Source organism: Sparus aurata, chromosome 1 (assembly GCF_900880675.1).
Source record: "Sparus aurata chromosome 1, fSpaAur1.1, whole genome shotgun sequence".
Classification (NCBI taxonomy): domain Eukaryota; kingdom Metazoa; phylum Chordata; class Actinopteri; order Spariformes; family Sparidae; genus Sparus; species Sparus aurata.
The window spans coordinates 9,030,923-9,058,730 of NC_044187.1; the positions used below are offsets into that span (position 1 = coordinate 9,030,923).

The 27,808-nt window shown below is 41.7% G+C and overlaps 2 protein-coding genes and 1 pseudogene across 2 annotated transcripts; all 3 read right to left on the reverse strand.

The window, feature by feature from the left end:
* Positions 1–626: 626 nt before the first annotated feature.
* On the reverse strand, positions 627–8,109 carry soul5l (heme-binding protein soul5, like). The gene is made up of 7 exons (XM_030431929.1): positions 7,655–8,109; positions 6,864–6,923; positions 4,956–5,037; positions 4,708–4,828; positions 4,475–4,614; positions 3,525–3,688; positions 627–2,757 (listed from the first exon to the last, which is right to left on the reverse strand). Coding segments are annotated over exons 1-7 (1,053 nt in total). The 5' UTR covers positions 7,657–8,109; the 3' UTR covers positions 627–2,273.
* A 2,150-nt stretch (positions 8,110–10,259) lies between these two features.
* Positions 10,260–22,573, reverse strand: gpr108 (G protein-coupled receptor 108). Its single transcript, XM_030431050.1, has 17 exons — positions 22,148–22,573; positions 21,759–21,872; positions 19,508–19,558; positions 18,225–18,316; positions 17,893–18,124; positions 17,756–17,818; positions 17,558–17,659; positions 17,347–17,480; positions 15,140–15,215; positions 14,965–15,038; positions 14,767–14,884; positions 14,532–14,662; positions 13,970–14,013; positions 13,829–13,878; positions 13,246–13,329; positions 12,743–12,864; positions 10,260–11,943 (listed from the first exon to the last, which is right to left on the reverse strand). The coding sequence occupies exons 1-17, from the start codon at positions 22,241–22,243 to the stop codon at positions 11,856–11,858; spliced, it is 1,671 nt and encodes a 556-aa protein (XP_030286910.1). The 5' UTR covers positions 22,244–22,573; the 3' UTR covers positions 10,260–11,855.
* Positions 22,574–24,106: 1,533 nt separating this feature from the next.
* On the reverse strand, positions 24,107–26,465 carry LOC115569323 (pyrin-like; annotated as a pseudogene).
* Between the last annotated feature and the right edge of the window lie 1,343 nt (positions 26,466–27,808).

The window sequence follows — 27,808 nt, forward strand, 5'->3', positions numbered from 1 at the left end:
GGAATGAGGAGCATCTTCTGGAGCTCTGGTTTAGTAGTAGAGTCAGGGTTGTGTATAAATAGTGTGCAGAGCTGACGGGTCTGAAAAACAAAGCCAGTGCAGACGTTCCTTTAACCTGCAGGGGGCGACTCCACTGATTGTATGTAAGCTTATGAGAAATTTACCCTATTTCTCACTTGATTTGTTAACTGAGCAAACAGTTTCCTAATGAATTTATGGTCTCAAACTCTAGTTTCAGTGGTCATTTTGTGATGACACTGTGGGTTTATGCTTAGTTAGAGGTGGATTATTACATGTTTTGGCCACTTGGAGGCAGCACAACAAGTTAAAATACTGTATTAGAGATAAGAGAGATTTTACTGTCATGGAACAAGAACAGAAGAGGGTCCTGAGAAGAATCAGAAACAACAGGGTCACTTCATTAGTCTGGATACAGATTGTGCACAGGTGTACTTGAGGAGCAGGTGAAGGTAAGTGTTATTCTTAATCCCACCACCTGATGGAGACAAAGGAAAGATTAAACATAAAGCCAAAACATTTACATAGCTGCTCAGACAGTCAGAATAAATGATTCTCTTGGTTCATTAAGTCCAAAGACACCAACAGTGAAATGAGTCCGACAAGAGTTTTTGTTTTGGTTCTTTATTGCACCTTCCTCAGAACATACAGTATGTAGCTCAGATACGCATAGATAGAGAACAATTTTAATTTATCGATGTAATTCATATTGCATCAGTCGATCAGGCGTGAGTCTTTGGGATCTTTGGGGCAGTCTGAGCAGAATAAAGATTAAGATTATGGATTTTTGTGGACTGATTTTCTTAGATGCAGATATTTACAAAGTATGTCCAGGATTTAGCATCAGGACAGAAGAATTAAAAGAACCCTGCAGGATTTTCTGTGGAAACTAACAAAGGTTTTGTTAACATTCAATGTCTTCTCTGGGTTTTTTGAGCCCTGCATTGGTAAATTGTTTTGTTTTCTCCTTTAATGGCTCATGTGGCTCTTTATGCATCATGTCAGCCCGAATTTTTGCTATATACATACCTTAAATATAATGTTCAGAAGCATGAATAAACATCGCATTTTAGGGGAAAAGTGAACTGAAAATGTATTCACAGTACTGAAAGGAACCAGAGCTGTGCTTATGTGTTTGAATCTCACTGTTGTCTAAAGAAAAACTGTCATTTTATTAATTTCTGAAGCATTTCGGTCGAAGTTTCTACACTTAGGTATGGATTTGACTTGCGTGGAATAGATTCTCGGTGATTCAGAGATGCTAAAACATTTATTGCAGTTCTTTTTTATTAATTATTGCAGAGCCATTAAGAGTGAAACCAAGGGGAAAAGACAAGCCATTTTGTGATGTACCCCAAACTGTGTTTTGTGGCATAATCTCAGGTTATATTATTGTTGGAGTGTTCACTAAATATGATCAACTTGCTGAATTACCTGAAAAATACTGGGACAACGACTGTTGCAAAACATGTTTTTTTACAGGCACTTTTGAGCACAAATACTGACAAGAAGTTTTAATAAAGAAAAATAAGAATTGGGGAAATGTACTGTTCTTAAGAGCCTTACGGTATCAGTAATCAGGTTTAAGGCTGCCCCAAAGATCCCAATAAATGCGCACACTGAAGTTATAATGATTCACCAACATGTTGCCACATATATCATCAAATTAACTGACACGAATAATAAACAGAGAGTAAAAGCTGGAAGGATGTTATGGCTGGAAACAATTGACAGAAATCACTAATTACAGCATCAAACTCCATTTAGAGGCGAAGCTAGAACACATTATGATTGTTAAGTTTCCTCTGATACATCATCTTATACTGTGGTTAGTCCCAGCATACACCGGTTACAGATTTCCATTGAAGTCCTATTATTAGATGCTATGTTAGTTTTTAGCGTTAAACAGACGTTAAACGGCATCTGTCCCTGCCTTCAGCTGTAGCCGGTTCAAACAACACAATAACCATGGACTCTAACTTTCTAACTAACACATACACCTTACTTAACTCTATGAGCGACGAAGTGGACGAAGCGTGTGTTTCGCTGTTACGGGAAGCTGCTGGTGCAAAGCTGTGATAGAACATATAGTTAAACACTAAGTGCCATAAGAAGGGGTTGGTGTAATACGTAGGAATAGAGAGATTAGGAGGAAGAGAGCAGCTTCTCCATCAACCACCCACCTCCCTCCACTGCTTCTTTTCTGTTCAGACTCCTTGTTATTATACCTGGAGTAGCTGCTTATATAAGTGCTGCTAATGAGCGTCATCTGGCTCGACCTTGGGGTGACTGTCAGTATCAGGGGAGCTGTGGGCTGTGCTGTTCCACAGGGCAGCGTCAGACTGGGGCTCCAGGGACGGGCTCACGGAGACGGGGTCGGAGGAGTTGGTCGTTGGGTCCAGCGGGATCTGAGCGGAGGTGGGGGTGTGGCTGAACGGGGCATCGGCGAGCATGTCGGATGAAGGGCTGGGTGGAGCGTCAGAAGGGGGGAGAGCTGGGGTGTCGGAGGGCGTTTGTGAAGACGAGTTGGATGTTGTGTTTGAGGAAAGGTTGGCGGGAGTGAGCGCGGGGGAATCAGAGAGCGTGTGTGGGAGAGGCTCGGACGCAGAGTCCGTGGGCGAGCCGGTCAGGGTGGGTCTGGGAGTGTGAGCGGGGGTCGGCTCCTGTGGATCTGTGCAGATCGGCTGCCCATCGGCCACGTACCACACCTCATTGTGCCTGTTCAGCAGCTTCAGGGGACTTCACACAAACAAGCAACAGAGGGAAAGAGCAAGAAAGACAAACACAACCGTTAGAAGTGAGTGACATGAGCAGTGATGTGTATCTACAGTATATACTGTATAATCTGGCAAGACAGGTTTCTTCAGGCTGCATGATCGTCTGAGGAGGACTGTTTCTTGGTGCATTCAGGAGGTTTCTGGATATAAACATTTGGGTATGTTTTTATCCACCGGGTAATGTTGCCGTCTCCACCTCTCTTCTCTGCTCTCTGTCTGTTATGGACGTATAAAGAGCTGCAGGCCTGTGTGTCTGTTTGACTGAGGGCGGGGCTACACACACACACAAACACACAGAGCAGAAAGGCAAAACCGCAGACAAGATGCAGCGCGCACTTTGGGTGCTTTCACAAAAAATCAGCAGGGTTGTTGGGAGATTTGGGAGATTTTATTTCTCTGATCCACTACTGTGTTCACTCTAACGCCACACAACTATTCTCTCCTGGTCCCGCAACCATCTCTGATCTCCGCCTCTGTCTCAACCGTTGAGCCGGGAGGAGGGGCCATCTTTCAATGAGTTGATGTGTGCACCTGTCATCTAACTTGCAATTCTTACAATGCAAAACGTTGAAAAGATGTGCCTGTTTATGTCAATTAGGCAGCAGTTATCAGAATTTGGCAACCAAATTATACAGTATATTTAAAAAACAAACATACAAAAAAAAAAAAACATCTGGTATGTGATTCCAAAGTTAGAAATAATTAAGCATTCACAGACGCGTATCACACCTGTCGTAGCCGACTCCGTAGTGGTAGCTGTGGTTGTAGGAAGCTCGAACTCTCTCCAGCTCTTTAGTCAGCAGGTGAGCGTGAAGCCTGGAGGTGACCGACAGCATCCAGCCGCCGTAGCTCCTCACATAGACGTCCATCTCTGGCATCTCAGTGAAATACAGCTACGGAGGAGACACGGACGCAACGTTAGCCGAAAACCTCAATTTACAAAGACTTTGAATAAATAAAGAATCGATTAAAGGTGCAATATGTACAAATGTAGTTCATAACATTAAAAAAAATAGCTGAAATGATCAACTGAATGTGAAAAAATATAAGTTTTGACAATGTGTTGACAAGATATCTACTGAAGTCAGCATGCTAAACAGCGAGTAAAAGCAGTGTGTAAACATCGACACTCAGGACACCAGGCTGGCAGGGTGCACAGCTAACTTTGCTAACAAGCTAACAGTAGCTACAGTTATGGATGTGTGAAAATAATAGCCAACAGTTAGCAGATGTTAGCTGTTATTCTAATGATATACTGCCTCTATTCTTCTTGCTGGGAGTATTAATTCAAGGTTGTATTGGTATTGCACCTTTGAGGCATGAATAATTAAATGTTGTTTGAACTTATCTACAGCCTATTATAGATTAAATACAGACACCAGACAGCAGCACTGATAGCATCATGACGCAGCTCAATCCATTTCTATTTCACCGAGTCAGTGAAAGCAGCTCCAGAGCCAGCTGCTAAATACTGTACATCCGTCCGCTCTCTCTATTGATCTCAGAGCAAAATTCTCAATGATCAAATTACTGACAGACGCAGGAAGGATAAAAGCATTTGACCTCCTGACCGGCAACGGCAACAAGCTCACAGCCTCCCGGAAAAACTGCCTCACTCTGCACCTGAAGGCCCCCTCCCCCACATCCCTCCCTTCCCCCTCCCGTCAGGTTCAGCTCACCTTGTCATTGGTGGGCGCGGGCGGCTTGTCCTGATAGGCTGCCGGCAGCGGGAAGTTGAGCGTGTAGACAGCCGGCTCCCACATCTTGGTCTCCTCTGGGATCTTCACCAGCACGGGGGCGGTCATCTCCATCTGGATACCTGCGGAGAAAACACACACACACATTGTATAACACACACAAAATGAACACACTCCTGGTGAGAGCTGATTTTCTGCCGCCGGCTGGTCCTCACCTCCATCATTGGCTCCTGTGATGTACTGGAAGAGTCTCCTGAAGGCCATGGCTGCACCCACGCCCATGAAGTAGGCCTCGGCATCTGTTGACACCCAGCGAGTTGGGCTGTAGTGTCTCACCTGAACACACACACACACACACACACACACACACAAGAGACACATGACAGAGCAGAACTGTCTGAGAGGGGTCACCTTGACGTATGAGGTAAATACTGTATATGCTGGTTGGCTGGGACTCACTCACCTCATATTCATCTGTTTTGCACACCAGCTCATATTCCAGACATTCCTTTGACTCTGTGCAGAAGCTGTTGTTGGTACTCGGACTATAACAGAGTGATAAAAGAATAACATTTAGAAACTAACAGGCATTTCAGACATTAGTGTACCGTGGCAATTTCCTGTTTCAACTGACCTCGACCACATCTAACACCTCTGGGATGAACTACATCCAGACTGTATCATCCAACATCAGTGGCAAGCAAGCAAATGAAAAAACCTCCTTTTCAGAGGTATGGCTGAGTTAATTAAGTATAATCCACAAGGTAAAAGCTATTTTTAGCTGTTTTGGGGCACTTCTTCAGAGCGAGCACCGACTTTGCTGGAGGCTGATTCACAAAAGGACAATCACTTTTAGTTTTCAGCCTTGAAGTTCCTGCTCTGAAGGCTCAGTGTTCCTCAGTACATTTTATGTGAGTACAGAGGGAGATGACAACACAATGCCTTGTTTGCAATGCAGCCAGTTAAAAGCTTTGCTAGCAGAGTGGAGGCTGGTGTAGCAGCAGATTAAAGCCCTTTGTCTTGTTGTTGAACAATAACATTTCACGTGGTGGCTGAACCTCAGGTGTCTGGAGGTGTCACACACCATCATCTGGACATTTTAAAATGATGCAGCTTTTATGATAACCAGTGCTCTGAACCGTGAGACGCACATCTGAGATATGGGGGGTTTTCTCAGACAACAAGTGCTCCACCGTGTGGCTGATCAGGTGGGTGGAGAAAAAAAGAACAGTGACGAGTCGAGATGGAAGGTTGAAGCAGCAGCAGTCCCTCAAGAGCAGCTCGTCATTCCCGACAATGTCACCGTCACATCGACTTAATAAACAGGACAGTGCGGTTTGTGTGCGTTGCTGTTATTCACAAAGACCCACGTGTACTGGATTACACACAGAGGACTTGTAATGATGATGTTTTTGTAATATGGATAGTCTGATTTGTTAATGCTGGAAACAAAATGCATTTTATTTTATTTGAAATGAAAATGTTTTCAGATGTTTAAAGAGAAAAATAAAGAATATTTGTTGAGCTCACATTGATTTTTTGTTGTTGTTTTAGTATAAAGGCGCAACAATTGTAATGTTTGATTTGATGTAATCCAGATCAGCAGTTATGAAATGTAACAAAGTACATTTACTCAAGTACTGTACTTCAGTAGATTTCAATCTTTAGGTACTTTTACTTCAGTATTTCTGTTTTCTGCTACTTGATACTTCCTCTCCACTACATTTTGGAGAAAAACATTATACTTTTTACTCCACTACTATTTACTTGATGGCTTTAGTTACTAGTTACTTTGCAGACTGCTGCATCAGAGACACATGGGCGTATTTTAGGTAATAATAATAATAATTAAGTCAAATAATTATTAAAAAAAAACATTGTCATGATAATCAGAAAAATGCTGAATATCTGATCTGATAATCTGTTGACTGATAGTTTCATAGTTTATACATAAATGTCAATTTATACTTTTGATGCATCAGTACATTTAAAGGTCCAACTTGTATTTTTGAGACCCGTCCCAGTTAACTTTGGGACGTCGGCCGACCCGTCCTACAATCTTAAAGCGTCATTATTATGATTACCTTTAAATATCAGATACTTTTACTCAAGTACTATTAGTATGGATGACTTTCACTTTACAAAATTAACATATCAACACCACATCATTACTTTTTCTCAAGTATGACTCAGGTTTACTGCAGGTACGATGACATTTTTTTGCAATCCAACTGATTCAGTCACTAACATGTAAAATTGTATCTACATTTCAAAGTAATCCGACCCAACCCTGGTAAGTGTTTAACCGTGTCCACGTACTTTTGGCCATGAGCTACATCTTTACAAGTTACATGTGAAGAGACAGACTCACCCAACGCTCCCTTCAGCAGAGACCACCAGGGCCAAAAAGGCCAAGACTGAGAGGAAATCCCTGAGGAAGGACAAGTGACACATCTTCATTTAACTGCAGAGACACACAGGAGGCTGATACCGATCAACGAGGAGAGAAAACGGTCAAAAATCTGATTAAAGTCTGGAATTAAACATGTTGGAGGGGAAAAAAAAAATGTTGATTGACAGATGAGAAGTGTTCGTCAGTGTGCTGCAATCCGCTGTTTGCACTGCAGAGATGAGAGGAAGAGGAGATGAAGAGGAGAGAGAGAGACAGAGAGACAGAGAGAGAGAGAGATCTGCTGCATCATCAGCCTTTTCTCAATCAAAGGCGTTTTGAGGTCACGGATGAACATCGATCCGCTCATCATCACATCCTCTTCATCAGTCTTCATCAGAGCATCTGTGACTGTCTGATCACCTTGCACAATCACCTGATTACAGTCTGTATAGGAATAATTCAGATTATTTAACGACGTGATGGATCCTGCTAGAATAAAACCACATGTCTGTGTCACGTCTGTCTGCTGCTGTGTTTAGGTGTTGCAGCAGCCTGCGGGATGTTAGATAAAAAACCTCAGGGTTACATGCACGCACACACGCACGCACGTCCGATCAATAATGGCGCAAAAAAAAAAAAAAAAAAATCAACTTTACCTGTGCATGACGCGGCGGAAAAGTCACCACAATGGGCATCAGTTAGAGAAGAAATGCGCATTTTTACCTGTGTGGTTTTTGATTTAACGTTAATATATAAGAGCTGGTACTCACATTGTGCCGGCCCGGCGTGTCGGTGTGTCCTTTCCACCTGCCAGGGGAGCTCAGGGAGGAGGAGGAGGAGGAGGTGGAGGAGGTGGTGGAGGAGTGTGATGGAGACTGCAGTCTGCTGCGCTCTGACGGGCGCCGGGTGGGTTTTTCACTGCGGACTGCAGTGAGGACCAGCGTCCGCCTGAAGCTCGCTGCAGGAGGGAGGGAGGGGCCGAGCTGGCACGGGGCTGCACAACGAGCGGAGCAGCCAACCCCGGACGGATGATGTGTGCCAGTTAGAAGTGAGCGCTCACCTCCAGCGTGCTGCTGCTGCTGCTGCAGCGACACGAGGAAGTCTGATCAGGAATCCGCCATCATTAACCCGTAATGTGCAGACATGATGGAGACCAGCCCGCATTTAAACGGCGCCTCTGATCAGGATGTTTAAACTCTAACATCCACAATAAGGCCAAAATAAGAGGACGCACCTTAACTGGACAGCTCACTTTAAAAAGGGCCATACCACTGTAATTGGGGTATTTTACTTCTTAAAGGCAAAGTTCACCCAAAATTAACAATCCAGTCATTTTTCGACTCGTCTTCATGCAGGTGAAACCTCAGGTGAAGTTTTTGCAGTCACAAAACATTTCGGGAGCGTCGTGGTAAAATGATGTCGCAGCGTTCTCCGAAACAACTGAAGGCGGTGGGGACTTGTTTTAAAAGGAGCACGAGCAGTTTCATGGAAGATATTTTAATCAGAGGAGAAAGATCGTCATGTTTTATGTCTTTACAAACTAAATAAACAAACTAACCGCAAAGTAAAACAGCAGTTTGTTTACTGGCGGACCCTGCCACCTTCTCAGCTTCAAACAGTGTTCTGGGGACCTTAGCTTGTTTATTCAGTTATGGAAAAGATAAATATTTCTTAGTTTGTATTATTAACTCATGAATACTGTCGATATTCAAATACTGAGTTTGGATTTCATCTCCAAACCTATACAGTGACTATTGTGGGATTTCGTCTTGCTTGACTGTTCAGCAGAGATGAAGAATACTCAGAGATACTGATTACTTAAGTTAAAGTAATTTATACAAACTTGATCGAGGAGGAACAACATAACAGTACATGTGGAGCGGAGGGATGGGAGGTAATCAGGTCACAGACACTCAGTCTGCTGATACAGATAGATCGAAGGCCTCATATGAGTTTTACGCCAACAGCCGGCTTTGCCTTGTCTTGTTCCGTCAGACATATTTACAGTAGCTTTGATTAACTAGGTTGCAGAGACAATGAGATATAAACTCATGGAGCAATCTACACCGTCCTTATCCAGACTTAAACGTCTGTCCAGGATACGTATGACCTCCTATCTTATAAGGACAGAATGACCTGGAAGAATCATATTAGTGCCCCTTTTCAAAATGTAGGGGGGAAAAATTCAAAATTAAAACATAAAAAGGCTTCATACAGCTCATCCAGAGTAACATACATCTCTGGAAGTCTTGAGACCCCGAATGACTTGATATAAAGTTATTTTCATCCTCGACACACAGACGAATGAGTTTCCACTTCAGAGAGAATGTGCAGAAATGCCTCGTGTCTTTGCAGCTACACTCAAGATTTCAGCTTAAAATGGTGTAAATAACATTTTATTGAAATCAATTTGGGCTTCAGAGTACTTGGGAATACACTGGAGCAATTTTATGTCTTTGTATTTTTTATATTTTAAAAGAATAACAAACCAATTTTCCTCTGATTTCAATTCACGCCCTCCATCTGAATTTTTACGCATTATTGGAACCATGTGACTGCAAATGACCTATTTTCATTTTAAAGTCTCAGGTGACAAAATGAAGTCAGAACTGAGACACATTTTGCACACTTGCTTTAATCCTCTTCTGTAATGAAGATGCTATGTCAAGTCTGAGGAAAGTATTTGACTTTGTATGACTTTAACACTGCCGTTACAAAGGGGTTTGGGGTTGTTTAGTTCAGAGGACGAGTGCGTTTACGAGGATATTTCTTATATTTTTAGAGTCGAGGCTGAAATCTAAAAGGGGATGGAGCTTAAACTATCAGGGCCCTGAGGCTCTGGGATGACCTGCCCGAGGAAATAAGGCCGCCTGAATCAGTGTCTTCTTTTAAGTCTCTTCTCAAAATGTACTGTTATCGAAAAACATCCCTGATTTTGATCTAATTTGCTTTCATATTTCATTTTGTTTCATCTCTGTTAAGCATGTTTCCCTTTGGTTTAATAAGTGCTCTATATCATTATCATCATCATCAGACAGGTGGTCACCCCAAAAGATTCCAGTTGCATGATGGGATGTGTGGATTCAGTGTTTTTGTACTGTTAGTGTGTTTTTAATATTTTAAACTTTTCCTTTCTTTATGGAAATGCCAAATTAGTTTTCTATAATTAGACAATCAGGTGCAGTGTGTCGGATTTAAGAGGACCTATAGACAGAAAAGGAACAAAATATTAATAGCTATTTTGAAACCCTGAAACTGAGAGTTGTGTCGTTTCTGATACCTTAGAATGAAGCTTTTATATCTACAGAGGGAGCGAGTCCTCCTCCAGTCCGCCATGTTTCTACAGTAGCGCCAAAACAGACAAACTTCATGTGAGACGTTTCCAGAACACCAGCTTTATTGTGACAATTCACACAGATATCAAACAGCTCTCTGTTACAAGCACAACATATCCTCTGCTCAAATGGTTTACAGACTGGTTCCACCCGTCCTCTCAGGTACACAACACCAACACCTGGAGACACAGGAGCAGCCTGTAAACACTGTACAGGAGTGTCTGTGGTTCTCAGTAGTCTTTCCTGGATTCCACGCGTTTTTCTTTTCTCGTCTATTAAAAGGAATCCAAAAATCTCATTGAATCCGAACCTGTCATTACAGTCTGAAGCACTGTCTAGAAAGCCTCTACGCAGTTCTTATGAAAGTGTTTATGTGCCGCCTTTTTTTGTATCAACAGTCTTCTTCTTCTGTAAATTATTTACAAATGGCCATCGACCCAACCGTCCGGCTGCACACGTTTCAGATCTTTCACCAATGAGTCGTTAATAAAATAAGCTTCACATCAACAGCAAAGAAGGTAAAACCAATAGCAGAAAGTTTCAAAAAAATAAAGATCAGTTAGGTCACTTCTCCGCCCGGACTGGAACAGCATGGCCAGGAAAAAAAAAACAAAAAAAAAAAAACAAGGCCGTCGATGAACAAACGTAGGGTCACTGCTCTGGTCGTCTCAAAGAGTGATCGGAACACCTGCACGCGTCACCGTCTGGGCTGAATTCACAGGGATGTAAATCGACCTCAACCAATCAAAGCACTAAATTACAGCAGCGGTCCATGTGATGGACTGGGACTCTCCGACACAAACAATAATACTGAAATAGAACATTTCAATATGCAAGAAGTAAATATATTGAAACATAGACCCTCTTAGGTCCGTATGTTTCAATATACAAATCAAATATATAAGAACAAAAGTAACTGCACTGTAGTACGTGGGGATCAAAGTGTATAATGACCGATGGAACTTTACCGACCCCTGAACAGCGGGAAAGAGAATACGATTGTTGTCTAAATTTTAAATACGTACGGATTAGCCTTTAACCTGAGTGTGGGCCATTGTCTCCATAGGAAAAAAAAACTAAAAAAAAAACCTGCTGTGTCCAAATCTTGTGTCGTCTCACATTCACACACACACGTACTCACTTCACACACGACAAGGTACAGCTCAGAGGCAGAAGTACCGTTTTTAAATATCCGATATATAAACACAACGGAAAGCAAGTCTTTCTCTAAAATGATAATTATCTTTGGAAAGAGAGAGAGAGACAGAGAGAGAGAGAGAGAGTGAGAGAGAGAGAGAAAGAGAATGAAAACAAAAGATTTCCTTTCCATATCTCCACCCATCACTGTGGCAGGAGTCGTCTCCGTCTGAAATCTTTCAGAGTTTCTGGGTGGAGGTGTTCCGGGGGAAACAGAGAGCGTCCGACAAAGTTAGTCTTTTATTCATTTTTTTGCATAGCCAGACAGCGGCCACGACCACGACCACTGCAACCACTTAGAGAGTTTCAAAAGGAAAGCCGTCACTGGGGGTGGGGGGGGGGGGGGGCCTTGGTCCGTGTGCACCCCTTTGTATCAGCTGGCCTGGGGATGTTTTGTGGGTCCCCCCCCCCCGGTCCCCCCGAAGATGCAGCTTCCCGCTCACAAGGTGGATTCTTTCTGGCGATCGCGTCCGTTGCACGTTTTCTTGACTTTGGAAATGCCCTCCAGTGCGCCTGACTCAGTCACTCTGGACACAGGGACAAACAGAGAGGTTTTCCTAAATAGTCTTTCAGATTATAACAATGCTTTGTACCTGATCACTCTGATGGAGCACATGGTGATCAAACACATACTCAGTATTCAGTGTGACTTTGTCTTTCCATTGATAGCGGTATCACAGATATCCATCACTGATAAGCATCCATAAAACCAATTAAGACTCGGAAAAAGACACTGCTTTTAAAGATATTTTCTTCAGCTGTACAAGATATTCAGCAGTTACTATTTGTCCACTCATTGTTAAAGAGCAAACAGGAAATTTTATAAGCTAAAACAAACAGAGTATGCTAGGTGTGCTCACTATCTCCATTAACTAGCTCTTCATAGCACCTTGAGCACGATGGGGAAGAATCTCAACTATTCATATCCACGTGTTGAGCTTTAACAGAAGTGAGGCCTGACAGCTCGTCTACACTTTTATGGAAGCAGCAGATGAACTGCTGTGGCTCAGGAAGTCAAGCAGGTCATCCACCAGTCTTGCGTAGCCAGAACTTTCTCCACAGCGCTGTGTTGGCACGCGAGAAAAAGTTCTGGCTGCACCATTTCTCATTCTGGTGTAGGGGGAAAACATTCAGATAGTGGAAGAGCGGAGAATGATTGAGCCAACAGTCTACATCTGCTGAGTCAGACTCATTTGCCATTAATCACCTTCTGCCACATGTTAAAATGTCCTTTGGCAAGAAAAGCTCTTAAGCGCAGGCCAGAACTTTTGCCCAATAACCAGTTTACTTTCACTCGACAGTCAGAATGGAAGGTGTGTTACTTACACTTCGTCCATCTCCACATCCTCCTCGTCCTGGGGAAGCTGGAGGTACGGGTTATTGGACGCTGGTCTGAACTTGTAGCCCGTCAGCACAAAAAAGATCAGAGTAGACACCTCCACCAGAAACTGAAGAAACAAAGGAGTGTGTTAGAAGAACTGCTGAGACATGTGCACCAACGGAATGCTGCTCACTGTCGACCTGTGCTGTAACTCACTCATAAAGAAGGTAACACGATTTAATCAGTGCAGCTTGAACATTTTCCTCATTCTAATCATGTTAATATGCTTTAAAACCTCTGATAGGAAAACGGCGTACATGACCAAATGCTAAACAATAAAGAGCTTTATATACTGAATGTGTTTGCAAACACAACACTCGCATACATAAAGATAAAACTTGCGGCCAACTCAGCCCAGTCATTTCTGTCAGAATAAGAAACAGGAAGTAAAGAGCTCTGTACAGTGATGAAGTCAGATTGATATCGCACAGAGTTGTTCTTGTCTTACCTCATAGCACCACTGCCACTGGAAAGGCATAGTGACCTTGAGCAGAATGGCTATGATCCTTGTAAAGTAGATGTAGCACACAATCTAAAAATGAAGAAATCAGAATTTCAAAAACCTGCAGTTTGACTCGAAGCAATACAGTTTTTATTCTAGGGAGAAGTTTTTACTTTATTTTACCACCATCTTGCTCAAGGTCAGTGAATCTTGATTTGCGACAAAAGTATAATGGTAGACATTATCACGAAGGTCAAACAGTGTGTGAGGTTTGTTTACAAAGGCTTTGTTCTGGCTCTGCAGCAGTGACTCTGCTGAATGAGAAGCACAGAGTGGCCGTGCCAACCACTGTGACTCAGTGTTATCTGTTCTATGAATAAGGCTTGACAACATTAGGAAAATCTTTAAGCAACATCAACAACATTATCAACAACTTCAGCATTAAATGTTGCCGGTCTGATTAAGATGTCGAGCTATCAAACTTGTGGTTGTCCATTTTTATTTCACTGGAAATGTAATAATGGTAAGATCTTAAGGATGGGAGGATGGATGACAAGACAAATAGAGCTGAGCTGAACTATAATCTTACCATCACGTAATAATGCCGGAAGAGCTTGAGCTTCTCCAAATTCATGGCGGCTGAAAAAGACATTGTATCAAGTTTAATTAAAAGCATTAGAATCTGTAGGGCACATAAACTCTTGTGATTGAAACTGATGAGGATTCTCACCTTTGCCATCGGTGCTGGAAGCCTCTTGCAGATGACGGATGGACCTACAGAGACATAAACATTTGAGAACTACAAACATATCGGAGCACAGACTGAAAACAGTATTCAGCATCGTGGGTTGACTTGCATGCATGGTCCACTTAACACTTACTAGTGTATTTTTTACTCTAAGGCTTGTCTAGTAGTTTAAGACCTAAGATAATGTGTGCCGGCTGAGAAGAGGGCGTGACTAACTTCTGTTTGGCTGGTTATGCTGCTCATCCAGACCATCAGAATCATCACACCTGCCTTAAAGACTTTCTTTTTGGTAGACTGGTAATTCTACCACTTTCTTACTTATTTTAGTAAGTTATATATATTTATTAATTTACAAAAAGCACTGAAAATGGGCAGTTTGGCTCTGGTACAGTACTAACAGAGTGTCATTCTGCCATAAAGATGTGGAAACAGCGAGCTGCTCATAAAATAGTCTCAAACTAATCTATTTTTTAATAGATTTTTGAAAATGTACCTGATACATATTAAACAGACGACACACACACACACACACACACACACTGACCAGACAACAGGGAAAAGGATGGCTCCGCAGCAGATGAGGTCAACAAGAAAAAGGATCTCCTTCCACAGATAGTATTCACTGGAGCCTTCCTCTGTAGACTCGATGATGATGTAGGCGACATTAGCCAGGACCTGGAGGACGGCAGGTGAGAGGGTCACCAAAACAAATTCACCGAGTGTAAAGACTCATACACAAGTCGTGTTTCTCATACACACAAACACACACACACACACACCTGCAGGGGGATGACGATCATGAAGATCTTCTTTTCCTTGTCAGACAGGATGTATTTAACAAAAGCCCAGCCGGTGCCAATCAGTGCCAGGGTGATGAACAGGAGAGCCCCCTTGAGCCTGGAAAGAGCATCAACTGTTAATAATAATAATAAAAACACACAAAATAGAAGATCATATCCCGGGGAAACTGTACTCACAAGTGTGTGATATAATACATGACGGCCCAGCCTTCAATTGGATGCCCCTTGGTGTTGATGAAGTGATAGTTGATCTGAGAGAAGTTTAAATACAATGACACAGAATTAAAGGACAGAAAGTACAATAAAAGCCAAATACAAACACTAATCTGCTCTATGGTGATGGTGTACTTACACTGTGGAAGACCAGTGATATGGACTTGGTGAAGGCCAGTGCTGCCATCAGCCAGTGGATCTTAAACACACTGTACCTGTAAACAAGCACACAAGAGAAGACGCATTTCATATAGCGAAAGGTTTTTATGTGCAAGTGTGAAGTTATTCTGACTGTTTAAGTTTCAGTACTGGTTTTGCGGTCCAAGAATGCTGAGAACTAACAAAACAGAATAACTTCACACTTTGAGCGGAGACACGGTGTGTTTGTTTTCCCTGTGGCTTTGTTGACTCCCTACAGTAATCTTAAAAGCATTTGTGGACACAAAAAACAAATACACTAAGAGGCACGAGTACTCTGACATATACTAAACTGCTCTGTAGATGCGCAGGTCCAGCATGTATTTAAAAAGAAGGTCTTTTGGTAGATTGGTTAGACCTTCACAGCAGAAATTGTGACATGTCATTACAGGAAAGGCACAAAAATTACTGTATTCCATTTCAGGGTGATAGCTCAAAGGTCCTGGGGTTGTACAGACAGGCCTACTGGGACCAGTGTTGGGAATAACGGCGTTACTAACGGTGTAACTTTTTTCAGTAACGGGTAATCTAACTAATTTTCTATTTCCATCGTTACAGCGCTGTTACCGTTACCGACTATTAAACGTAGTGTTACAAACTGAAGCTGCTCATTGAAGCTGTTGTCATCCGACTCGGCTTTCAGCCACCGGCGCTGCAGAGCTGTTTTACTTTATTATTTTTTTTAGCTTGGCGAGGGAGGAGGGAGGGGCGGGACAACCGCATATGTGATAGTGATTTGCTCTCTAAGGTAGAGTGAGAGTTTGTAAGCCAATCAGAGGCAGTGTTTAGTTTACACACAAACCACACACGCACACAGCAGCCTCGCACACACTAACTAGCAGAGGTGAACTGCAGCAATGGCGAGTCCGGAGGGAAAGTTAGGGTTTTCAAAGTGGAAGTACAGACACGACTTTATTCTCTTTTGTCTACGTCCGTTGTAAGCAACTCTTATCTAATGCATCATCTCTCAACGGCACGCGCTTCTACAGAACTAGTGGCCAAAAACTCCGTTGTTGACACTGTTGATGATGATAGCACATGTGGCTAACGTGAGCTCCGCTAACAAAGAAGGACACGGAGCTGTCCGAGCAGCTAAAGCTGGATGTTTCTGCTCCAGCTTCACAAAAACTTGACACAGACTGAACTGAATGCAATGATAGGCAGGTATGTTGTTGAGAACACGCTCCTGTTATCAACAGCTGACTCAGACTCAATCAGAGCACTCACTGGCAAAAACATCGGGGAGAACAGGAGCCGGTCCGCCATGCAGGAAGACATTTTCTAAATACATGGATGCCGAGTAGCTAAAATGAATGCCGAGCTCAAAAGGGGGAATAATTAAAAGTAACGCAATAGTTACTTTTCCTGGTAACTAGTTACTTTTATAGTGGAGTAATTCCATTACTAACTCAGTTACTTTTTGGAAGAAGTAACTAGTAACTATAACTATTACTTTTTTAAAGTAACATGCCCAACACTGACTGGGACCATCATTAACTTAACTTGTTTCATCCGTGCTTGTCCTGCTATGACAAGTGTCCTCTGTGGAAAAAGGTCTAATAGATGGAGATGGATGAACATTTTGTACAAATCATAATGTTTCTGTCAGGATGAGAGTTTGGCTTCTTTATAATCAGCTTTTAATCAGGTGAAGCTTTAAAGCATTTTCAGACCAACTCAGACTCAGCTGTTCTTTGTTTTGTGCTCACTAATATTAATATGCTAAACTAAGACAGTGAACGTTGCAGACATACCTTCTACATCTGCATGTCGGCATTGTCATTTAGAGCATATTAGTGTACTGTGGTTAGCACTTAGCTAGAAGCAACATAATACCCAAGTACAGGCACAGCTCACAGAGCTGCCAGCCTGTCTGTCCTGTCTCCTCTTCTTGTTATGTTGCAACAACTTAACAGGATGTGCTAAACATGACAATGCAAACAGTGAGCACTGAGAAGCCCTGAGAGGTAAATGAGAAAAACCATTCTTCGGATCCATTTTCAATTTTTGTTTTCGATCTGGGAAAACAGGTGAAAAACTGCTCTGGCGGATGAACTCTGCAAGTTGACCTTTAAAAAAGGAAGGCCACAATATACTGCTACACAACACTGTAATCATCCATATTAGTGCACCTGTATGCATGTGTACCTGTGCTTCATGAGTGTGTACACCCAGATCATGGCAGCAGTGAAGAAGACTCCAGCCATACCGATGTAAAGGCGGGACAGAGGGATTTCTGCTGCAGACAAGTAGCCGTCTGGATTCTTCTCCGTCACTTCCAACTGCGGAGGATACGTTCAGGTTAACACAGGCACACACCTGAAACACGCACACACTAACACAAAATCACTCAACTTACAGTGAACGAGTAGGGCAGCTTGATTCCAGCTTTCCTGTTCTGGCAGTAGTGGAACTTGAGGCTGTACAGACCCTCCGCCTGCGCGCCGACCACCATTTGGAACTTTGGAAGATGGGCGAACGAAAAACGTCACGCAACAGGAAACCACTTGAAACAATGTTTCCTACATTATTTAATGGTTAAGAAAGGTCTACTTACACTGAAATTGTAGGAATTGCTGATGTTGCCTAAAGCTAAAATCGGTTGGCTGGTCTTCTCCAGCTAGAAGAAAATAAAGAATTAGAAATTGATTTCAGTAATAGATTGCACAAACAGACACACAAACACCTCTTTACCTGGAATTCTGTCACTTTCTTAGCCTCTACTGTAGGCACTGGCTTTTCTTCTTTCTGTTCTTCTTTCTCTTCCTTATGCTCTTCAGGCTGCTTGTCCTTTTTGTCTGCAGCCACATCACTGTCTGGTTTATTTGCACTTTTGTCCACTTTGTCTTCTGGTTTAGCGGCAGGAATAGCCTTTTGTTGCGCGATTAAGATGTTGTCTGGGGCACCCATAACTCTCACATTGACACTACACAAACACAACAGAAACATAATACAGTCAACCATCACATTAGCTGTCACAGCAGTGTAATACACACGTCTTAATGCTGGTGCAGCTACATACACACCTGAGCGTGTGGATATCAATAAGAAAAAGAATGAGAGGCTCGTTGTTGGTCGACTTTGTGAGAGTGAGTGGGCATATCTCCGTCTCCTCGGCCTGTGAGAAAAATAAATCACAACAAAAAGTCAAATTACATATTTCAGACCACTACACATCACACCATTAAACATAACCTGTAATATGCTTAATCTGATGTATGCAGGGGCGAAGGCACTTTTAAACCCAGCACAGGGACGTATGTCAGACACTGGCCAGGCAGAGATGGGACAGCTGATCTGACTCCCTTTCGTGGTGACGTGAGGTAAGTGGAATGTCAACTCTCTAGCTGGGATGGAACCAGAGCAGGTACGGGATGCTTTTTCGAAGTTGCCCAGGATGAGAGGCATCGGGCCTGTGTGGGTGCACTCGTAAGCCCCCAGCTGAGTGCTGCTGTGTTGGGAGTTCTCCGAGGAAAGCAAGAGGGTCTCCTGTATGCAAATGCCAGTTGCTTTCGATATTCATGGACAGGATCTCAAGTCGCAGCTGTGGAATGGAGTGTCCAGATTGGGAACTTCTGAATTGCATCTCTGCTTTTTGCTGATTACAAGTTCTGCAGGCTTCTTCGGTCCTTGATCTCCAGCAGGCACGGGCGATGTGCAGCTGAATGTGAAGCAGTTTGGATGAGTGTCAGCAGCTGAGGCCATGGTTCTCTGCCAGATACGCTGGATGGAGTTGAGGTATCTCGGGGTCTTGTTGTTCACAAGTGATTGTAAAGTGGAGCGTGAGATGGACAGGCGGGGTTTGGTGTGGCATCACAAATATTTGTGGCTGTTCTACCCCTCACACACACTGTCATGAGCTTTGGGCAGTGACCAAAAGAATGAAATTGCATATACAAAAGACCAAAATGAGTTTCCTCTGTAGAGTGGCTGACGCAGCCTTAGAGAAAGGTCAGGAGCTCGCACATCGGAAGGAAGCCTGAAGTAGAGGCACGGCTTTTTCAGCTGATGTAGTTTGGTCATTTGGTCAGGATGTCTACCAGGCGGCCCGCTTAGGACATTTCTGAGCGAGACCAACTGGGGACTGGAGGGATAACATATCTAATCTGGCCAGGAGACAACGTGGGATCCCCCAGAAGCAGCTGAAAAGCGTTGCTGGGGAATGAGACCTTTGGACTATCCCGGTTAGCCAGCCGCCACCGCGACCCCACCCCAGATAAGCAGAAGAAATTGAAGGGATGGATAATTAAAACATGATTATAACTTTGTGTGTAATTCTATAGGAATATTTCTGATTAAATGAACTCACTGTGTAGGACAAGACTCCATTCACACGTGACCTGGAGAGAGTGAAACCAACCTAAAGAGGGTCAGAAATGTGGTCAGTCAGCGGGTCAACAAGACAAGATGTCCAGTATAAATACAACATTTCAGTGACACAATGGCTCCATTTAAGAGCTCCCACTGTTTCGCATCAACTTCCAATGGCCAAAAAATAAGTAGTTAAAGCACTACAGGTGAAAGCACTCACAAGCTAGAATGCAAAGTACCGTAGCTCACTTGTTATGTGCTGATGAAACACATAATCACTCCACCAAATGACCTCAGGGGAAAAACCGCCTAAGTGTGCAGTTGGAGTACACCTAAAAGCAAATACTGAATAGATTATCTTAAGTCCAAAATTTATAAACAGCTCAGCAAAATATCCATCTATGCTTTCTGAAGTCTAAAGTTAATTAATACCAGCGAGGTTCACAAAGCGTAAGTATAAACAAATAAGGATGTTCATTCATATCAGTATATAACCCAATAACAATGCCACTGTGCGGCAAGTCTTTGCACCATATTCAGATTCCTCGCCAAGAAGCCTATGTTGATTAGATTATGTTCATTTATTAATATCAAATAGTTTCAAACAACTTTCTTGATTTGGTAAAAAGGTGCATTGTTAAGCTCCTCCATGTTGGGAGAAACAATCCATGAGGCTGAACAGAACTGAGCTCTAGACATCTGAACAGAAAACAATATATCAGACTGTACATCAAACTGCTTTACTGTCACGTTTTGACCGTCTGTTTATGATCTACATGTGACAATAATTATTGTCAAGGGTTTTGTTTTCCTAACACAACATTAGCTTGACTCAACTGGGCTGTTTCCTTCATCTGTGTTCAAACAGTCGTCTTGATTTAATTAACAGTATGTGCACCTGCAGAATACAAAATATCAGATGATCAGGTGAAAGTGTGGGATTACTTGAACTCACAGTTTATAATTTCTGCCTCGAGGGGTCTCTTAATCAAAACAAAAGACGTAATTTGACGACACTGTGAAGTAGCGTGGGATCATACAAGTTATTGTTTAACAAAACAACCACCAATGCTGATAAAAGTCTATAGAACTTAACTCATGCAGATGTTTCATTAAGTTTTATTCTTAGTTCTTTTAAACTTGGTCATGTTTGCCGTCTCCTTTCCTCACTATGTGTCAAGTCATCTGATGTTTCCCCAGAAGTTATCGCAACAGGCGACCAAATGAATTGTGAATTAACCGTGAATAAAATTGTTTGAACACTGCTGGGAACATCTGGGATAATATAAGCACACAGCTAAATGGGAATTTTAAAAAGAAAAAAGGTCATTTCAGACATTTTCATTCAAACAAAAATGCTTCATATTATACCTGTAAATTATTTTGTATTTATATGATATATTTATATTATCAGAGACTTCTCCCACCCGCACAATCTGGAAAGAGATTCTGCAACATTCGATGCAGGACCACAAGTTCTCTGTAACAGCTTCCCCCCATGTCATCAGACTGCTGAACCCTATTCTTGATACCTTGTTTCCTCAAAATATTTGCACTACCTAACTCAACAATGCCACTTTCACTAATTTACACTTTCAGTATGTCTCTGTTTTTGATATATATTATTTTTATTGTGGTATTTTTTGAAATATACTTTCATATCTCAATTCTATGCTGAGCCTCTGAAACTAAATTTCGTTCAGTGTTCACTTGTTGCACACTGAATGACAATAAAGTTCGGTTTACTGTCGACAAATACAATTAAATACCAAAACAAACAGTGCGTCAGTCGATCTTCCATCAATCCCCAACTTTAACGTGGCACTCTAAACCTTAACAAGACAGATCATAAATACATAACTTCAAGTATTTTGCAACACTTTTCAAACCAGTCCAGACAGTAGACACATTAATGAAAAACATGAATTTGGCAACTTGCGCAATGATGTGGCTTATTAGTGGAGTGTATGTGTCACAATAACTTTTATCAGGCTTTGGCTGTCACAAGCATTTCCTAAGTAGGATAAATGTATTGTTAGTTTGGGTATTTTGCAGGGTTAATTCTTACAAAGACAAAATGTGAGAACATCAGCAGCCTTATCCTTTAAAACTAATGTAAATGCATTTCTTCCTTATTTAGTATAAATCATTTTAAAGGTCATGATTACAGAATTAAATGTAGCTACAGCTCACAGATAAAAACCAGCTATTATAAATATACACAAGGGGCAGAAACACACTCTTCTTACCAGTTGCGTGCTGTCGTTGAGCTTTGGGATGCTCAGAGACCGCAGGTTGACATCCAGAGTCCCGTTAGCATAGAAGCCAAAGTTGTTGAGGTCGACGGCAAACCGTGTTTCATTCTAGGAAGAAGCACACACAAAAACAGAAAGAAGTGAGCTGCTGTGGCGAACAGGTACACTCCAAGTTCACGGACAGATAAGCTCCGTTACGTTACGTTAACTTCCTTTTTTTTTTAAACAAGAGTTTCATGATGCCACAACAACACGACACTGTGTTTAAACCATCGTCTGTCAGAGCTAATTAAGGCAAAACAGTTAGCTAAAAATGTCGTCTAGCGACATACTATGTTAGCACCCTAGCTAGCATAACTCTGGGTTGAGATAGTCGCCTTTACCTTTAAGGTGAGCTGGTGTATCCTTGCTTGACACCCAGCCAGCAGTAGTAGGAGTAAATATCCAGCCACGACACAACCTCTATGTGCCACAGCCATCACCAGGCAGTAACCAACTTGCTAGCGGCAACTACTGCTAACGTTAGCTGACGACAATCTTTGCCAGATGGCTAAGTAGCAAGCTAGCAAAGCAGTCCCGGCAAGATACGAGTCGAGCTACAGTGATGCTAATATGTAGATTCAGTGTATCGGTGCACTAACTGCGTCGTTTATCATCAAGCTAGAGGAATTAATGTTATGTTTTCCGATTCTTTTGTGCTTTCATCGCGTAAAGGTAACAGCTAGCCTGTAGATGGCAAACTCTCGCTTCCTGGTCGTGAACCCACGAACAAAACAGTGACCATGGTGCAGACAGATGCGTCATCCGCTGCACGTTCACATCCGGTACGTGATTCAGAGGCCGGTACCGTCCAAAACAAACCCACAAAAGTAGTAAAAATTTTATAATTATATAGTTATAAAATCTCTCTATAAGAACAGTCTGTCATCATGTGTTGTCTGTCTGTAAAAGGGTCGCGTTTTTAACCTCCACAGTTCTGACGACACCTTGAATTATTAGGCCTTGATGAGGTTACTTCCGGCTCAAACCGTTCACGTGACGAGCCTCCACGTCACATGAACCTTAGAGTTGCCATGTATGCGCAGATTTGATGTTTAACATGACTGACACGTGGAACTAAAGTTATTTTACATTCAAGGATTTTTATAAACAAAACATATTTTTTTTTTTTTACTGTAAAAGAGCTCTGTGTAGTTTTGGGGAAGAATTTTTAATCAGAAGAGAAATATGTTCATTAACTGTTTTTTGAATACCTAAACAAACAAAATAAACAAATCCTGTTTAACTTTGTTTATATTTGGCACTCTGCCAACTGTCTGCTTTTTAAGCAGTGTTCTGGGGACCTTATTTTCCTCTTAGAACAGAGAAAATAAATATTTCTGAGTTTGTATTATTACATTTAGCAGATGCTTTTGTCCAAACCAACTTACAGTAAATCAAACACTGATGGTGGAGGCTGCTGTGCAAGGTGCAATTTGGGGTGGGGGTACACCAATGCAATATTTAGATCGGATATCGGCCGATATTGACAAAATAGCTGGATCAGGATCGGAAAAATTAACAGATCCACGGGCCGATCCAGTTCTTTTTTTTCTCCGTCGCAGCACATTGTGTCGCATGCTGGAAGAGCACAAGTTGTTGTTTGACCAACTTTTCATTAGTTTATTCTCAGGTGTATGTTTTATTTTGAATTCCTGTGTACAGGACTGTGCACTTAATATATATTTTACATGTTTACAATGTTTGGTTGCTGTTTGATTACTATTGTTTGTTCAACCAATACAGTGTTTTGTTTCTGCATCTACATTTTATTTATTTAAATATATAATATTTTTTTTACATGTTTACAATCTGTGGTAACTGTTTGATTATTTTGTCTTAGAAAAGAAATGTTTAGTTAGTAAAGTCTGGTGCCTTTAGTCTCTTCCACATAGTGGAAGGAAGGTATAAGGTGGAAGGTGTATAATTTATTATTAATTCAACAACGGTATCAGATCTGTATCAGGTATCAACAGATACACAAAGCCCAGGCATCGGTATCAGGACTGAAAAGTTGGATCGGTGCATCCCTAATTTAGGGGCTCAGTCTAAGAACACTATCACTTGCAGACCAGGGGAATTGAACCAGCGACCTTTCAGTAACAAGATGCTGGCTCGACCTCTGAGCCACAGCTGCCCCTTACTTCATTAATATTGCAAATATTACATTTTTGAGTATGAATTTCTTCTCCAAAACTATATAGCGTACCTTTATAAATGAGCACAACAAGGCAGAAATGCTGGTTAGCTTGTTACTCCAACATGAAAACTGTAGACACTGATATAGAAAAGTCCCTTTTTTTACACAAAATGCTTTTTTAATAACATCATTAGTTGCTTTATTGCCTTGCAGTAATTGCTTTTGTCCATAAAAAAATGTTCTTTCCACTGCTGTGAAAATAATCTTTCATCTGATTACTTTGGGAATGATAAAGAAAGTGCTCGAATGCTGGCAAAGCTGCCAGGATTCAGATCAGCAAGATTTATCCAGAAACGAAAATGACACAAAGCACAAACAAGACAGTTTTCTGACTGGAATGTAAAGGTCAACCAGCGGCCACGATATGAGGAAGCAGAAAAAAACAGCACATGACCCGGTGCAGTTTTATTATTTTTACTTTCTGTTTTACTCTTATGATAAAACGATTGAAATGTTTATCTGTGACAACAAGCTGATACACAAAATCAAGTGCAGCAGAATCAGAGACAACTTTATTACCCCCCCAAGCATTCTTGTTCCTTTTACAAAACCTGGGCACTTACATTACCCACAATGCAATATAGACACTTGGTGACATCACTAGTAGCCTTTTATAGCATTTGTTTAAAGTTTTGTTGAGGTGTGAAACCATTTAGCATCAACAACAGGAACAGTTAATGAGTGTTTAAGTTCATATTAATGGATACGCCGGACGAGGTGCCTTGGATGTTTGGTGCGATGATGACGCTTTTGCCCTGAGCACAAAGTGAGGAACCAGGAGGGAAGTGTCAAACCAGAAGAGGAGGAGGAGGAGGACGAGGAGGAGGAGGAGGGTGGTGCAGCTGTTGATCCCCCTGGTGATGAAAGACAGACACAAAAAGGATCATTTAGAAGTATACTATAGATGGGAGATCACCAGAGAGGAGCAAGAGAAGAAAGTTAAATCCTACCATCCCCTCCGCCTGCGTACGCCTTCTTCAGCTTCTCCGCAGCGTTGTTGTTGTTGATCCTCTTCAGGATCTCGGCGGTCACATTCACAGCCCCCTCTTCACCGTAGTTGTCGATCATCTTGCTGACGGCGTCCTGCCGGTCTGCGTTCTCCAGGTGGCTCTTACGAATGGGCGGACACCCGTCCAGCACCGGCTGAGTGAGGTTCCACAGAAACCTCTTGAAGTCATTGGTGCCGAGCTCATCCAGAGTGTCTAAGAGCAGAAGTGAAGCCTGCATGTCTGTTCACTGAAGAGAGGAAAGACAAATGAGCTGTCAGTTTGTGGATCAGCATCCATTGTGCCACTTTTGAGTTTTAGCTGAAGGTGTATTCACTCCTGCAGGATCCAGTTTGAACCAAGTTTTAATTTATTTGTTTGTTTTAGCTGATTTTCTCTTTGTGATTGTCGGCTGCCTGGAATGAATGTGCTCATAAAGTACATTTACTCATGTGCTGTACATTTGTGAGGTACTTTTACTTGAGTATTTCCATTTTGTGATACTCGACTATACTTTGAGGCAAATACTGTACTTTTTACTCTTCTTCATTGACTAATAACTTTGGTTACTATTTACTCTGCAGACTGTTTGCTGCATCAGAGCCAAAAATACGATTCTTGTGATCAAAAATATGTTTAATATTTGATAATCTGCCATTAATCAGTACACCCATGTACAGTATATACTGAACATACATGAACATATACTGAAAGTACAAATGTCCTTTTACTTTCCTTTTGATGCTTTAAGTACATTAAATATTAGCTACTTTGTGACTTTTACTTGAGTACTATTTTTACAGGTGACTCTCACTATTACACAAGTAATATTTTGACACAATATCTTTACTTTTTTTACTCAAGTATGAGTTTTTGTACATTTTGTACAAACTGACGTAAAGGATTTATTTCTTTGTTGCCTTTTTTACACCATGTTTTTTAGTTTTAACTGAATGACATTTTCAGAACATGGAGTAATGTTTCAATACATTGTTAACAGAACTTTTCATGATACTACAGTCAGTAAAACGTTCACATGCGAGCGTTATCTCACGATCCCTTCCTCTTTATGTCTCCTGTCCGTATCTCTACTCTCAACAAGGAAGCCAACAATCACCGAATAAATGGTGAAGTTGTTCTAACATGTATGAAACACGTGAACTTCAGTTTTATTCCAGCTTGGTGTGTTAGAAAAAAATGTTTTTAAAAATGTTCATTAACATATTCAAATCACAAAAGAAAACTAATTGAATATTGGTCTGCAGGATGAAAGTTAACACACACTAAACATCACTGAACAGATATTATATCACAGCTCTGATTTCACCCAGTTTCACCAAAAGTCAGGACAGTTTTCTTGAATATCTCGGGAGATGTCTTACCGTATCGGCTCAAGAAATGAATCTGCGGACGGTGCAGCCTCAGCATTGTGTCTGCTTTTAGTTTCTAACTCAAGACGACAAGAATTTCAACTTCCTGTTACAAACACAAGACTGACCAAAGAACTGAGTGTCATAGTTCTGCTGTGAAAACTCACGTCTTTACGCAGGACAAAGCACATATGCTGACCACAGTGAGACCTCTGAGGCTGTTTCTCTATGTGAATTTATAAATCATGTTCTTTCCCTAAAAGCCCTCTCAAAAGGTCACACCAGAGTTTTTCAAAGTTAGAAGTTAAACAACAGATTAATATTCTTGTATGAATACAATATGTTTAAAGCTGTAGAGTCCTGACACATTTCAGACTGTTTCACAATAAAAAAAAAAGCTTCTGTCCATTAACAGCATTCATCATTCAGCATTCATTTTAAAGAAAATAAGTTCTCTGGTTGCTGAAGTCATTGCAGCTTCCCATGATGCACCACCTGCACAGCCTGGTTAGCATTTCTTAAACATTTCTACTGTTATGTTTGGGTGAACCGAGTTGATTGTCCTAACCCAGGGAGTCAGGAAAACTCCACCAGTGCTGCTCTAATCTGACCACTTTTATCAGTAACAAGTAATCTAACACATTAATATTTCCAAACCAGTAATTAGATTAATTCAAGTCACTATTATTTTTGTCATCTTCCTTAGTAAAAATATATATTTTTGCTTTCTTCTTGTCTCAGGGAGTGATGTTACGTGTGCAACAAATCATATTTTCAGCACAAGGACAACTCACGTGTTACACCACGCAGCGACACAAACACAAACAATGGAGGGAGGAGAGAGATGCACATTTTCTAGCTGGAAATACAGTCATTATTTTGAGTTTGTGTCAGCTAAAGGTGAGAATATTAAGGATCGTTGTACACTCTGTGCTGGCGACAAAGTACTATCAAGCTTCATAAACGTAATGTCAAATTTGGAGTCGCAGCACAGCACAGTTAAGTTTACAGATCAAGTCCCACCAGGTGGTGTTAAGCAGAGAGCTGCGTGCAAAGCCGCACAGCCTCGACTTCTGCAGGAGGTCCCCCACCACCCAAACAACAAAGCTCAACTTCGGTGCAAACCAAGTAAGTGTGGGGGGAGTTGAAGAAGTTGGTCAGGCGGTATGTTGCAGAGGAATCGCTGCACTTAAACACGGTTGACTCGCCCTCGTTTGGTGGCATAATAAACAAGATCCCTGCTACTATCAATGCCATGCTCGGCGTTACCGTTAGAGATGCACTTCCAATAAAGTATAGAATGTTGGCAAAACCGGTTGTCATTTTTATGTTGAGGCGATGGGGATGTTGTCGGCAGCTGCTGAATGTAGCTAATCAAGTAACTTGTAATCTATCTTAGTTACTTTTAAAAGAAAACAACCTGTAAAGTCATGTTTTAAAGGACTAATC